Here is a 14,922-nt window from a genome sequence, read left to right on the forward strand (position 1 = left end):
TAAATAAATGTTTGTACACGTGACAAATTATCAATAAATTGTTTAGTTACTTTTTTTAAAAAATGTTTGTAAAAGTGCGAAAGGCGACGTTACGTTGTACAAACATTACTCCCATGCTTTATTTCTTATACTTATAGGTTTTTGGAATTTTTTTTCACTGGATTATTATTGATTGGACACTAATTAAACAGATTATTAAAAAAAAATGTAAAAAAGAAATCATTATTTCGACATTTGAAAGTGGTGCTGTGCTCACTTTTTAGTTACAACGTTCTGATAATTCAGTCACCCATTTTGTAAGCAATAAAAACGCGGTATATAAAAACCATAGAAAGTAAAAATAATGAGTCTCTACCGCATTTGTAAGTCAGAAATATATTTGTTTCTCAAAGAAAAAAAAATAGAGAGAACAGGACTTTTTTTAATTGTTTTCATGAAAATAAAGTTTCGAGATTTTTATTTTTTTTTTTTTACTTATCATAACAAAAAAAACACACACAGTTTGTGTGTGTGTTTTTTTTAAATTGTTTTTGTGAAAGGTGAGTTTTTTTTCAAAACTTTTGTTTTGTTTCTTTTTAATTTTTTAAAAGTATTATAAATTTCACTAACATGCTGGAGAAATGTTTAATAATTTGGTATTTTTTTAGATTAGGTCCACCTCCACAATTTTCCTTTCAATGACGACATTTATAGGTTTCCGAGTATGCTGAACACGCAAATTGCATTGAAATTTTGCGGAAATAAATAGTTGTATTATGCATTGTATTTTTCGGCGGCCATCTTTTTACGTGCACACGCGCCATAAACAAATACACACACGTAAAAAAGATGGCCGCCAAAGATTACAATGCATAATACAACTTTTTATATCTTGATAACTACTTATTTCTGCAAAATTTCGATGCGATTTTCGTATTCAGCATAGTCGAAAACCATTTCAAGTCGTCATTTAAAAGAAAATTGAGGATGTGGAGTGGAGCTAATCTAAAAATTTACCAATAATTTTTAATCCCGTACGCCTCCCGATACATTGCTTCGTCAACATGCGACCATTTTATATCTCCCGAAGACACTTCCGTATTAAAAAAAAAATAAAAAAATAAATAAATAAAAAGTGACCGATTTACCAGAACGTGGTAACTAAAAAGTGAGTATCCCTTTCAAATGTTGAAATGATTTTTTTTTTTCAATTTTTTTTCATAATCTGGTTAGTGTTCAATCAATAATAATCCAGTGAAAAAATTTCAAAAAACCTATCAGTATAGAAACTCCACCACGTAAGTAAATAAATAAAAAATGTTACGTGCGCATGCGTAGCAGTATCAGAATGTTTGTAAGAATTTTTGACACCCCTAACACGAAACTGCGGATACAATATAAACATCTCGGAATTTCTCTGTTAAAAGTGGGTTATTTATTTTATTTATGGATTATACTTCCAAAATAAACTATTACAGTTGTTTTAAAAGTAATAGAAATATTTTTTTTTTAAAACATTAATGAATTTCCCGAACTCAATATTTTTCAATTTTTAAACTCAATATTTTTCAATTTTTCAATTTTAAAAATCTTTCAAAATTTTTCTATTGATTCTATTTTTACGATATTTTCAGGGTCAATGTGAAATTTTATGTTCTTTCCAATAAATCGAATATAATATTTTAGACAAACGTTTTTTTTTTAATTCACGAACCCCCCCATTCCAATTTTTAAGTGTCTATTAAAAAATAAATACTTAATTTAGTAACCCGAAAGTAAATATTTAATTTACTCACAAATTGAAGAGAAAAGGTCAATACATAATATATTCAAATTTAAAAAAAAAATAGTGTTCTTTTAGAATTTTACCTGTAAAGTTTGAAGTTTAAAACCTTTTTTTTAAACCACGTTATTTGTTTTTTCTTTTTTTTTTTAATGGAACCTTGGTCCTTGCTCCTTTAATTGACAAAAAAATTAGGGCTTGAATTACATTTTTCGAGGAGTTATAAGCTTGGAAAGACAGGGGGTCGAATAATTCACGCTTCCCATTTTGTAAATGTCTAATAATAATTAATTTAGAACCCGATAAGTACATAATTATTTACTCACAAATTGAAGAGAAAAGGTCAATACATAACATAATATATTCAAATTTAAAACAAAAAAAAACATAGTGTTCTTTTAGAATTTTACCTGTAAAGTCCGAAGTTTAAAACCTTTTTAAAAAAAACACGTTTTTTTAAAAAAAATTTTTTAATGAAATCTTGGTCCTTGCTCCTTTAATTGAAAAAAAAAATTAGGGCTTGAATTGCATTTTTCGAGGAGTTATAAGCTTGGAAATATGGGGTGGAATTATTCGCTATTTTCACGAAATTTCTGACACTGCTACTAGGGGGGGTACTAAGGGAACGACCATTAAATAATTCTGCGGGTCGCCATGGAACTCAACGCCCAAGGAGTATCAAAATAGTTTTCATGATCTAAAGAAATTTTTTTTTCCGAAAAGTGGATGATCACTTTTCCATCTAAATTTAACTTAAAATGAGCACCCACTTTCTGGCCACCTGAGGAAGGGGCATTTATTTTCGTGTTTATTGGCTTAAAGGTTTTTTTTACAAGGCAGTTTGGTACGCGAATGCATATTTAACAATTTTCGTTTATGCTCACGCATAGCATAAACAAAGGCTACGTCTGTGAAATGGAAAATAGTCCCAGAGTTCAGGGGTTAATACCATGCAAAAGAAATCAAACAAAAAGACTTTTAAGCCAAGAAACACACAGAAAGAAAAAAAAATAGCATCCATTTTTGATATAATTTTCCATTAAGGGCTGTGTGTCTCACGTTCGTAAATAACAAAATTTTTTTTGTAGATTTTGGTGTGTTAAAAACGAATCTGCAAACCGTTTCCGTCACAAAAAAATAGTTTTTATGATATGAAGAAATTACTTTTTCGAAAAAGTGGCGATCACTTTTCCATGTAAATTTAACTTAAAATGAGCACCCACTTTCTAGCCACCTGAGAGAGGGGGGATTTTTTCCCATGTTTATTGGCTAAACAGCTTTCGTTTATGCTTACGCATAGCGTAAACGAAGGCTACGGCTGTTAAATGGAAAATAGTCCCAGAGTTCAGGGGTTATTACCATGCAAAAGAAATCAGACAAAAAACTTTTTAGCCAAGAAACAGAAAAATGCCCCTCTCTGAGGTGGCCAGAAAGTGGGTGCTCATTCTAAGTTAAATTTACATTGAAAAGTGATCACCCACTTTTCGAAAAAGTAATTTCATGAATGTCATGAAGACTTTTTTTTTGCTACATAAACGGTTTGCAGATTCGTTTTTAGCACACCGAAATCTACAATAAAATATTTTGTTATATATGAACGTGAAACGGGCCTTAAAGTAAAATAATACCGGAGTTTTTTTGAGCAGATTTGCCGTTTAGTTGTACAAATATCCTCACACCAGGTAATCACTAAAAGGGATTTTTAAAAGTCGTCACCTGTATCGAGCAAAAGTTTAAAACCACCGATTATATGCCAGCCTACATCATGGTAACATATATTGAGTGAGTTCCTAACAGTATTTTTAGTTTAAACTCATTTTCCCAAAATTTCCCCAAACTTAACATGTTCGATACAGTCTGCCGCCATTTGTATTTTTCAGATATACCGATAAACATTGAATGTTTTTGAACCGATTATACATTACATAAAAACACTAAAATCTTATCCAGTTAGGTAGAACACTTACTTTTCTTGCCTTTGATAACATTTATTTGTTATATATTTATTTTTTGACAACTTCTTTGTATCTGTGTTTAGTAATATAAACCCTTTTCATTTAATGTAACGTTTAGTCGGCTCGAAAAACAGTGTTTATTGGTGTATTTGAAAGCTACAAATGGTGGTGGACACTGTTGATTACTTTAAGTTAGAGAAAGTGAGTTAAAACTAAAAAAAACTATACAAAATACTGTCAGAAACCTATCCATTATGCCAGCCTATGTCATGGTAACATATGTTCGGTGAGTTTCAGACACTGTTTTGTATAGTTTTTAGTTTTCAACTTACTTTCCCAAACTTAACGTATTCAACAGAATTCGCGACCATTTCTGTTTTTTGAGCCAATTAAACATTTTACATTACATAAAAACACTAAACAATTATCCAATTAGGTAGAAACGTAAATTACCTTACCTTTGCTTTCATTTATTTGTTTTTGGACGACTTTTTCGAATCTGTGTATAGTAACCCCCCCTCTCCCCACCATCAACCAAATATTAATTACTAAATCACATTTTTTAAAACAAAAACAAAAAAGCATTTAGCGTTTCAACATTTTTGCTACGTTCGGCTTCATCCACTGATTGTTGGTCAAGTCCAAAACATGAATGATTGACAGAAACTCTCGAGGATCCAGATCAAATTCTGCAAGAGCACCATTTTTTTCAGTTTCGCCTTCTTTTTCACTTTTTGCAGTGGATTGCTGTACTAATATAAGAAACATGCATTTTCTCTTTTATTAAATTTTTCCATTACACCAAATTGAGCCACTGCAACGCGTGGCAGGGTACAGCTAGTATTTTATATAATAATAACATTTAGATACAATTAAAAAATAAATTTTAAGTCCTAGAAATACTAAGTTCAACATATTGCAGAATTAAAACATGTAAAAGCTGAATTACTGCTAAAAATGTCATAACAAAAGAAAATTCAACTATAAACCAGTGAAAAGAAAAACAAGAAATCTCAACTTAATTTGTTAAATAGAAAACTGGGATCATTAGCTGTATACCGTATAGATGGTTCAAAAAATTAATAACAAGATATATGTTAAATTTATGGCGCTCCAGTAAACGATACCATTTCCCCATAACAAAATGTAGACACAATCCAATTATATATATATATATATATATATATATATATATATATATATATATATATATATATATATATATATATATATATATATATATTCAGAATGTGAGAGATTATATAATTATTTCCAAAGCCAAATCTCGTCGCAGCTCACAAGACTTCTGACAGCCAATAAACCGATTCTCGATTTTCGTCCTCATTTGGGCTCATCAGTTAGACATATCTGAACTTGGGATTCGAAAACCGAGCTTCTTGCATGTGAGGTGAGTACTCTGCTAAATGAGCAAATGTGCCACACATAAGAAAGTCTATTAGCTTACACAGATTAATCGAACCATGGCGAAATCCAACTATGGAATGGACGTCCTTCATCTCGAACAAGGAATGTTGTCATTTCTTTTTTTTTACATCGTAGTCACCACTTATCAAGGCCCGGAAGCCACTGGGGGTAAGGGTTAATTATTAGTATTGAAGATTTGATAAAGTGTCTTACTGAAGGCGGCGGTTCATCAGGATTTGTTTATGTTGGACTTGAAGATATCCAAGTTGTAGTCAGGTGGGAAACAGACAAACGGACGATAGTTCCACAGGCGTGCACTTCTAAGAAACTTTGTTCATGGAAAGAAAGAAAGAAGCTTTGTTCATGGAATTTACGTTTTGATTTAGGCACATCCAACCAAGCTATAACCCAAGCTGATGTCTCACAAGTAGGAACTTCATCATGTAAGTAAAGGCTTCATCATGTAAGTAAAAACGTTCGAGGAGCCTTCCAACTGGCGGCACTCAGGTAATGCGATTTAATATGATTTGTAACATCATCTGAACTTTGGTGCTTGTTTATGAATTGCCTGTGTTGGTAACCGCCAACGGCACCAATAGCTTTTTCTGCAAAATTCGTCATCTGCTCATCGAAATGACGGTTGTGCAGTATGATACAATACATATGCAAATTTTGATGACGTTGTCATTTCTGAGTATCTGTGATTAGTCAGCAGAACTTTATGCAGATACAACCAAGACTTTCAGTAGACTTCTAGGTCAATCATGTATGTCACCTCGAAAGTGAAGTATAACGTTACTGTAGATGAGTTTGGGCGTAGTATGGGTGGGATGTGTATCAATATCATCTCAGGAGCATCCTCGTTCGTGTACAGGACTTTGATTAATACCGTCCAATTATTTACGATCATCGACCCAGATGTCTGTTCATATCCACCCAATAGCTGCTGTTTTCCCCGTCGTATTCATCTTTCTTGCTCTTGAACGCTCCATAGTTTCAGCACGCATCTGTTTTCTGGGCTTTTTGCTTTCTAGGTTTTGTAATTTTTTATGAACATGCTATATTTGGGAGCCATGCTGACGTCTATTCCACTGTCCCATGTGCTAGAATCGCCAGCTTGTATGTTGTCCTACAGTAGATTTGGAGTGCTCAACATCGAACCCTGCACAACATAGTTACCCTGAGTCATCATGTTGTCATAACTGTTTCTTGTTCGGCATCTCTCTCCAGCTGTGCAGCAACATCATCTGAAGTTTGGTGCTTGTCTGCGGTCATGATTTTTGTATTTGGCAGCTGGTTTTACCACATGGATAGCTGCACTATAACTGTATTTGTATTTCAGTAATTGCACATCGTTACCTGTCATGAGTTTGATATCTTTTGTTGTTGTTAGATATTTTCGCTATGCCCATCAGGTTTTTGTATCCTATGTAGTGTCCATTGTCGATGTATATGCCAAAGTAAGGCTCCGGGTTTGATATGAATACTTCCTAATTGTTCTTTGGTTAACTATTCGCCGCATATGATGTTGTCTATCATATATCCCATGTGTTTTACCCTGAATGAAGTTCCGCTCGCCATCGTCACTTCCCATTTTATCTGTGTTACTCATGTCGAAAGAAAGTACGACACAATCTAATCCACCAATTCCGGTTGAGACCAACCGAAGTGTCCTACATTGTGCATCATCTCCGTTTCAGAGTCGTACTGCGTAAAAGTACCCTGTGTGTCTATGGTCTTTATCATGTTTTTAAATCACCTTTTGATTATTACCTCTCTGATTCCGTTCCCCACCTCTGGTAGGAGACATCCACCGACGGACGGTCCCTGCCAATCGTTACTCTGTCCGTCATTCGACATATCTCTTTGATTCATTTCCATAGACAAATTAGTATGATAGTAGCAGCGCCAACACAGTTAGTGGGGTTAGTGTTTCTGAAATTTGAATCGAGTCCAAGATAGTTTTTAGCTCTGATAACTGGTCCTAAGTAATCCTGTTCCTTCAGAGTCTCTGAAGAATTGGGCATCGGCTTGTCGTGTCCATTTACGCTGGTTTCCGTAATTTAGGTTGTGATCTTTTGCCGCTGGTCAAGTTTGTTCACCGCCACTATGATACCATACTTTGTCTAAGTCTGTTCTGGGGCCAATGAATGTGTATCTTGGCACGGTAAATTCCCACCCAATCACTCATTTGTTGGAGCTTTTCACTTACGTCCACACCTTTCGACGATCATTGGCATACTGCTTTCGGTTTCACATTGCATACAGTGTCACATGATGTCTGGAATGTTGTAAGTCGGTCAGAAAAGTAGGTTATCGATGAAATTATTATATGGTAGAAAATGCTCAGTCAACATATTAATTTACTTTCTCGAATTAATTCAGTCTTGCAAGCTAACTATAGGTCCTGGACCATTGGTACTAATAATGCCCCACACTAAAACTGAACCTCCACCACCTTGCAGCGTTGAAACTGAGAACCTAGGATTAAATTCTTCATCTTTTCTCCGACGGACGTACTGCCTACCATCACTGTCTAACCTATTGAACTTGCTTTCATTGCTAAAAAGCACTTTTTACCAATATGAAGAGTCATGATTTTCATTGCATCTGGCGAAGTCCAGACGGCGCTTTCTGTTCTTTACAGAGATCATTTGCTTGCGTCTTGCAACATATCCTTGCAAATTAAATTCCTTTACTCTGTTCTTGACAGTAGAAAGAGAGCACTTTTTAACAAGATTGCACTGTTGTTGGATTTGTGGAGCTGTTTCAAATCTATTTCTTAGGCTACAGATCTTAATAGCATTGTCTTCACTGTTATAAGTAACGCTAGTATGACCAGATTTAGGGGCATCACGAACACTACTTTTTGGTGTTTTTGCACAGTCTTTCGTACCATTTTCACATCACATTTCAATCTGCGGCCGATGCTTTGTTGCCTGTTGGTAGTTATTGTAAACTGATTTAGGGACGATAATTTAAGCTGGTTTTAAGCGAATTTGTTGCTGTGGACTTTCTTTTTGCCTCCTCAATTGGAAGTTATTTTTTTTTTAGCTGATGTGAACACTAGAATATTTCAATTAAAAGTCAAATATGAACAGGTAAATTTATCAAGAATAAAAGACCAATCAAATGAGGTATAGTTTGTTTAAACAGTTACATTAAATTTAGCTTAAATTTGCAGTTTTGGCAAAAATTACAAGTGCATACTTTCTTTTTGACGGCCTCGTATTTATCAAAGGCAGGTTTATATATGCACAACATTTTCTCCCTGTGACGGGCACAAGGGTGTGGTATGCTTTCTATGTCGAAACCTTACTGTGAAGGTATTACAATATAATGTTGAGCCACCACAAACAGGTTCCCCCCATAGAAAGCATACCATACCCTAGTGCCCGTCACAGGGCGATTATAATAGAGTTGCGCATCCTTGTTAAAGTGTGTTTGAGCTGAACACAACACAAAAAATATTATTCTTCTCCAGTGAATTGTGTTTCTGTCGAAGTAAAAATGAGCACATCAAGCATGAACCCTGAAATAAATGTTTGTGTTTCTACCAGTATTTTGTTTAATTTTCTAGTTTTCAGTGATTATCGAAACTCTAAATATATAGCCCTCTCATATCGGCTATTTTTCTTGTTCTAATATAACACTCGACACTACTTGTTTTTCTAACTGAATAATCACGTTTATATAAGTTAAAACACTAACAACTTAACCAGTTGAGTAGAAGAATAACTTATCTTGCATTTGAAAACATTTGTCATATATTTGTTTTTATTCAACTTTTCGCTTTGATGTAAAAATGTCCAACTATTCTATGGATAAGAATAGTTAAAATGTGTTTCATGTGCGAACAAGAAATATCAAAGCACAAAACGATTGACGGTGTTGATAGTTTGATGAACGATCGTTTTAAAAAAACGATTTCTGACATTCGAAAGCAACGTTGTTGGTTGCATATTTAAGTTACATCTTCAGCAGATATTTAATGTGCTGATCGATTCTACGGCGTCTCTTCGATTAGGACGAGCAAAACAAGGTCTCATTGATGCAAGTCAATAAGAGAACAAAAGACAACAAAGCAATTCAAAGAAAAATAACTATATATATCTACACCTCGTACAACAAGAATATTGCAGGAAACATCAAAAACTTCAATGGTGTTTCAGACAGAGTGACACAGCTCACTACCAGGATCAACAAGGATACCTCATTAACATCGTCCAGGTTTACCTTCCAACAACAGGCCATACTGATGAAGAGGTGAGGATGGTCTATGAAGATGTGGATAAATTTCTTTTTACCAGCAAAGCAAGTTACACCATCCTTAGTGAAGATTTCAATGCCAAGGTTGGAATAGGAAATACATTTGAATCAAGTACTGGTTCATACAATTATCGAACAAGGAACTGCAGAGGTGACACCATTGTAAACTTTGCAGAACACCAGTTAAAGATCATGAACATGTTCTTCAAGAAAAAAACAAACAGACGCTGGACTTGGATATTCCCTAATGGCACCACAAAGAATGAAATTGATTTCTTCCTTACCAACAGGCACCACACTGTGACTGATGTGTCAGGTTAAACACAGGGAGTGATCATCTATGATCAGACTGTCTCTTACCATAGACACCAAGCTAGATTAGAGGTGCTAGCAACACACTGACTACAACAAAGTGATATTAGAGATCAGCCGAGCTGCACTGGAAACAGCTGGTCAATACAAACCACAGAAACCCGACAAACTGTCTACAATTACAAAACAGCTGAGAGAGAAACGACAACAGATGAAAAGAGGCCGTACAAATGTACAGCACATCGAGTACATTGAGATATGCAAGACTCTGAGATGCAGAATGATGAAAGAAATTTCAAACTTCAATGAATAACAAATACTACAAGTCCTTGAAGTAAACAAAGGCATTAAATCTATCAAAAAAGGCAGCATCTCGGCAGAAACAACATCACCTATCTCAAAGAAGAAGATGGCACTATAACCGATGACTTAGATAGAATTGTTTCAAGGTGCAAAGAGTTCTATGCTAACCTCTATGCCACCAGACAATCAGAACACACTCCAACCTTTCATGCACTGAATAAAGCTGAGGAACATTCTCCACCCATCCTCCCATCAGAAATGAGAGCAGCTATTAAGCGATTAAAGTCAGGCAAGGCTGCAGGAGAGGATGGTGTTACTGCAGAAGTATTACAGAGCAGTGGTAAACCCATTGTTGAGATGTTTACAAAACTGTTTAATAAGTGCCTCTCCAGTGGAATAGTTCCAGATAAATGGAGGAATGCATCAGTAGCCATCATTCAAAAGAAAGGAGACACTACAGATATTAAGAACTATTGGCCAATCAGCCTTCTGCCAGTGACATGCAAGATATTCTCTCAAGTCTTGCTAAGACGTATGCTAGAGACATTAGACAGTCATCAACCGTGAGAAAAAGCAGGTTTCAGGGCAGGTTACTCCAGCATCGACCATATCCAGGCTGTCAGTAAACTGCAAGAGAAATCCAATGAATACACAATCCCACTGTGCTTTGCCTGTATCGATTATGAAAAGGCCTTCGACTCTATAGAGTTTCATCCACTGTTCGTGGCCCTTGAGAACTAAGAAGGACTCTACATACATCAATTTTGACCACTTAGCAGCTATTTTTATCGGTTAAAAATCAAATGGAATTTGTTTTACATGTCCAAATCTACCATATATAAAGTTTAAAGTATGTATACATAAAATTTACAAAGTAGTTCGATAGAGACCGTTCCTTACATAGAAAGATGGACTAGGTCACTTACATATATATATATATATATATATATATATATATATATATATATATATATATATATATATACAAGTTAGAAAAGCATTTCATCCGATGCATTGGGTGAAATGCTTTTCTAACTTGTATCTTATCTTTTTAAGATTATATTTTAAAACTCGCCTTCTCTCTATTTCAGTTTGTATTTCTCCTCACACCACAACTCATTTTTGCAACCCCTTCTTTGTATTATTACAAGTCTGAATATTCTCTCTGTTTCACTTTGTATTTCTCTTTATATCACAACTCATTTTTTGAAACTCCCTCTTTGTAATACAGGTCTGAATGATGAGAAAATCTGAATTTTTTTAACAAAAACTTTAAAATAACTTTTTACATTAAATTTTTTTAAACTTCTTTCAGAATACAAAATCATTAAAATTTAATAAGGAACATATTTCATATAGCTTTCATTAACAAATATTCAGTACATAACGAGAAAAATAGAGATGAAAATTTCAAAAGGAATGTATAACTGGTTACGGGCAATAGTAGTCCTTGCCAGCGAAAGTCTTTGTTATTGTTATTCTATTATTATTATCATTATTATTTAAAACATTTTGTGTCTTGCTCTTCCACACGAGGACTAATACTAGCAGGTCACTCGGCGTTTCCAAGTCTTAACATATGCTTAAATATGATAGTTTGCATATTTTATATTAATTATTATAAGGTCAATTTTCTATTGATATTATATTGTACACAATACATAGTGGCCCGGTTATAAAATACACTTAAATAGATTTCAGTTCATGCAGATTTCCTATTTATTATTATAGAGCCAATCCTCTATTGATTATTATATTGTACCTAATATATTGTAGTGACCACAACAGATTTTAAAAAATATATCTTCGATACCATCAGCTAGAATCGAAATCAAAACATTAAAATCTTTTTTGTTACCGTCTTATCTACGTCCGTATGCATATAAAACTTTAAAATATATAACTGAAATGTGTTTTCCATGATATCAGCGTTGTTTAAACTTTACAATAAAATACGTATGAGATACGATTGTAAGCCAAGTTACAACACAATATTTTGTAAAATAAACAAATATTTATTAGTTTTAAATTAATATTTCAATAATAGACGCTTTCTTCATAATTTTGTATATTTTTTTCCTCATCATGATGGTAGATGGAAGAAAAGTTAGTACAGAGTCCGCGTATTTGTTATCTGTGACGAAATATTCAAAAGCCAGAAGAATAGCTTGGCACACATGGTGCGAAATTCAGAGATGTGTTTTTTGTGATATAAACGTTGTTTAAATTTTACAATAAAATACGTGTGAGATACGATTGTAAGCCAAATTACAACGTAATATTTTATAAAATAAACAAATATTTATTTGTTTAAAATTAATATTTCAGCAATAGACGCTTTCTTCAAAATGCCTAGAAAGGGTCGATTGACAGCTAGTAAAAAGGAACGTTTTGTTGCAGACCTTGCAGAAGGTTTATCGCTCGTAGATCTAGCCAAGGAGCTTGAAAGAGATCGAATTGTCTTCATTCGTTAAAAATCCAAACATCAAATCAAGGAAGGACAAAAACACAAGAACGTCAGTTTCTGCTCGTGATGTTAGAAAAATTTGCTGTTAACTGATCAAGCAGCCCGATAGCAACAGTGCTGCTATATTTAACAAGACTGGAATATCTTCCTTGTCCAGAAAGACACGCTGCAGTGTCTTAAACGAAATTAAGCCTATAGCAAGACGTGTTTTAAACCAAACTCATAAGGAAACACGTTTGGCTTGGGTTCAGAAATACATGAAAACCAGGTTTGAAAATGTTCTTTTCACCAATAAGGTCAGAGCAACACTCGATGGACCAGATGGGTGGGCCAAAGTTTGGAGTTCTCTTGGATTCCCTATCCCTCATCGATTCTGTCGTCAACAGGGAGGTGGAAGTGTTATGTTTAGGGCTGGAATAATTTGCGATGAACTATTTTGAGTGCCAAAAGGTGTCAAACTGACAAGCCAGTTTTATATTTTATTTTTAAATGAGGATTTGTCACCATGGCTTGATGACCTTCCATTGGCACGTCACCGCAAATTAATTTTTATGCACGACAATACACCATCCCACTCAGCCAAGGCTATGACATTCTACCTTAGGCATTATTGGAGAAAATTTGATGACATGGCCACCTTGTTCTCCAGATATAAACCCAATTGAGCAGCTCTGGTAAATAATAAAGATGAAAGTTTATGAAGGGGGTGTTCAATTTTCGTCGAAGGATGAATTTTGGAGGAAGATTTTGGAAGTTTTCTATAGCATCACATCATCTCGAATTCGCTGATTGACATCATCAGTTGACGAGAGGCTATTCAAAGTGATTTTGAAGCATGAAAGTTATGTTGATAAATAAATATTTCCTTAAACAAAATACTGACAAATTCGTTCTTGTTTTTGGTTAATATTGATACTGGATATATTCTTTATTTCATATAAATAAAAATATCAAGTTAGAATATTGTTTTATTATCGAACATATACATTTTTAGACATTTGCAATAAAGTGATACACACTTAAAATTACCATAAAATAGATAAATTAGCATAACTTTCAAAATATTTGTTCAAATTCCACAAAAATCAGGGAAAGAATGCACCTTCTTATGTTGTTCCAGTGTACCAAATTTCACTCCTCTGCATTTCATAGCAATTTCAAAATTAAAAAAAAATATTGATCTGCAATAAAGTGATACATAGGGTTTAGTTTTATAATGGACTTGAGGGTTATAGGGTTTAAATTGTACATACACATAAGCAACAGTGTTATCATAGTTCCACGGATTGCATTTCCACAATTGACACGTATTACTTACTTGGTTAATATTAAAAATCAAAGAAGAGTCAATATCAGGATCTGTCGTCCTCTGGTTCACTCTGATGTGACAAACATTGTCACATCAGAGTGGACCAGAGGACGACAGATCTTGATATTGACTCTTCTTTGATTTTTAATATTAACCAAGAAAGTTTATATTTACTAGGAAGAATAAAAAAAGATATGAGAGTTGTAAAAATTACATTATGGAATGCAATTTAATTTTTTTTTTTAAGTTAGAAACAGAAAAATGGGGTTTATTCACATGGGAGTAAAATAGCAAATTGTATTAAGGTAAAAATGTAAAAGTAAAGTGGTTAATATCTTCTTTCCTTGTATGAGGGCCAGCTTTTTATTAGCTACTACATCAAAGTATAGGGAAGGTGCCATTCTTTTCCCAGGATTACTCCACTTACCCTTGATCCTTATTTTATACTGCTGAGTGCTTAGCAAGTGGCTATCAAGTACAACTTTTAAGTCTTTAGTATACCTCTATCTAGAACTGTGTTCATTAATGGACTCTGGCTCATTAGTGAACACTTACAATCATGCATGGTAGGAGTGTATATTGGATCATTTCCAATAGGCGTTATGCTTTGACAATAAAAAATATTCAATAAAAAAAATGGGAGCGAGTGATGTAATTGATATTGTATATAAGTATGGAATCAGCTGAAAAAACTTCAACTCCCATTCGACCTATTGTATTATACTAGTCAAGTCTGTGGACACCAATTGTTAGCTATGGTTACCATTTTATAGGCGCGAATCTTCCTATGAATGAAAACACTTTATCCTATAATAATTTGTGATGTAACGATTGTTAAAGAAAAGAAAGAAAACAAGGCTTTTCTATAAGACAATAATTGATATAACTACTAGCAGGTACCGTATCCCAGTGTTGCCCGGATGGAATATAAAAGAATGTGTTGATTATAAAAATATCCACACACAAAAAGAGTCATTTTCACTTTGGCGAGATAATTTGAATAAACAGGAACATGTTTTCATCCAATAATCTATAATGATTTGTGAAAAAACAATTGTTAAAGAAGAAGAAAAAAAAAAGTTTTTTTATAAATAAGCTATTCATATGAATACAAAAACCA

At 33.8% G+C, this 14,922-nt stretch overlaps 1 protein-coding gene across 1 annotated transcript; it reads left to right on the forward strand.

Moving 5' to 3' along the window:
* Positions 1–6,752: 6,752 nt before the first annotated feature.
* On the forward strand, positions 6,753–9,732 carry LOC145259628 (protein CFDP2-like). Its single transcript, XM_080117284.1, has 2 exons — positions 6,753–6,853; positions 9,315–9,732. Exons 1-2 carry the CDS (start codon positions 6,753–6,755, stop codon positions 9,730–9,732), a joined length of 519 nt encoding a protein of 172 aa, XP_079973410.1.
* The last annotated feature ends 5,190 nt before the right edge of the window (positions 9,733–14,922 follow it).

The sequence above is a fragment of the Euprymna scolopes genome, chromosome 35 (genome assembly GCF_053919585.1).
Source record: "Euprymna scolopes isolate OS-2025 chromosome 35, ASM5391958v1, whole genome shotgun sequence".
NCBI classification, from domain to species: domain Eukaryota; kingdom Metazoa; phylum Mollusca; class Cephalopoda; order Sepiida; family Sepiolidae; genus Euprymna; species Euprymna scolopes.

Excerpts from the sequence above, each read along its gene's own strand:
- LOC145259628 (XM_080117284.1), top strand. The coding sequence starts at position 6,753 with ATGTCGAAAGAAAGTACGACACAATCTAATCCACCAATTCCGGTTGAG. Across the intron at positions 6,854-9,314 it reads CCGTTTCAGAGTCGTACTGC|ACAGAGTGACACAGCTCACT; the intron begins GTAAAAGTACCC and ends ATGGTGTTTCAG.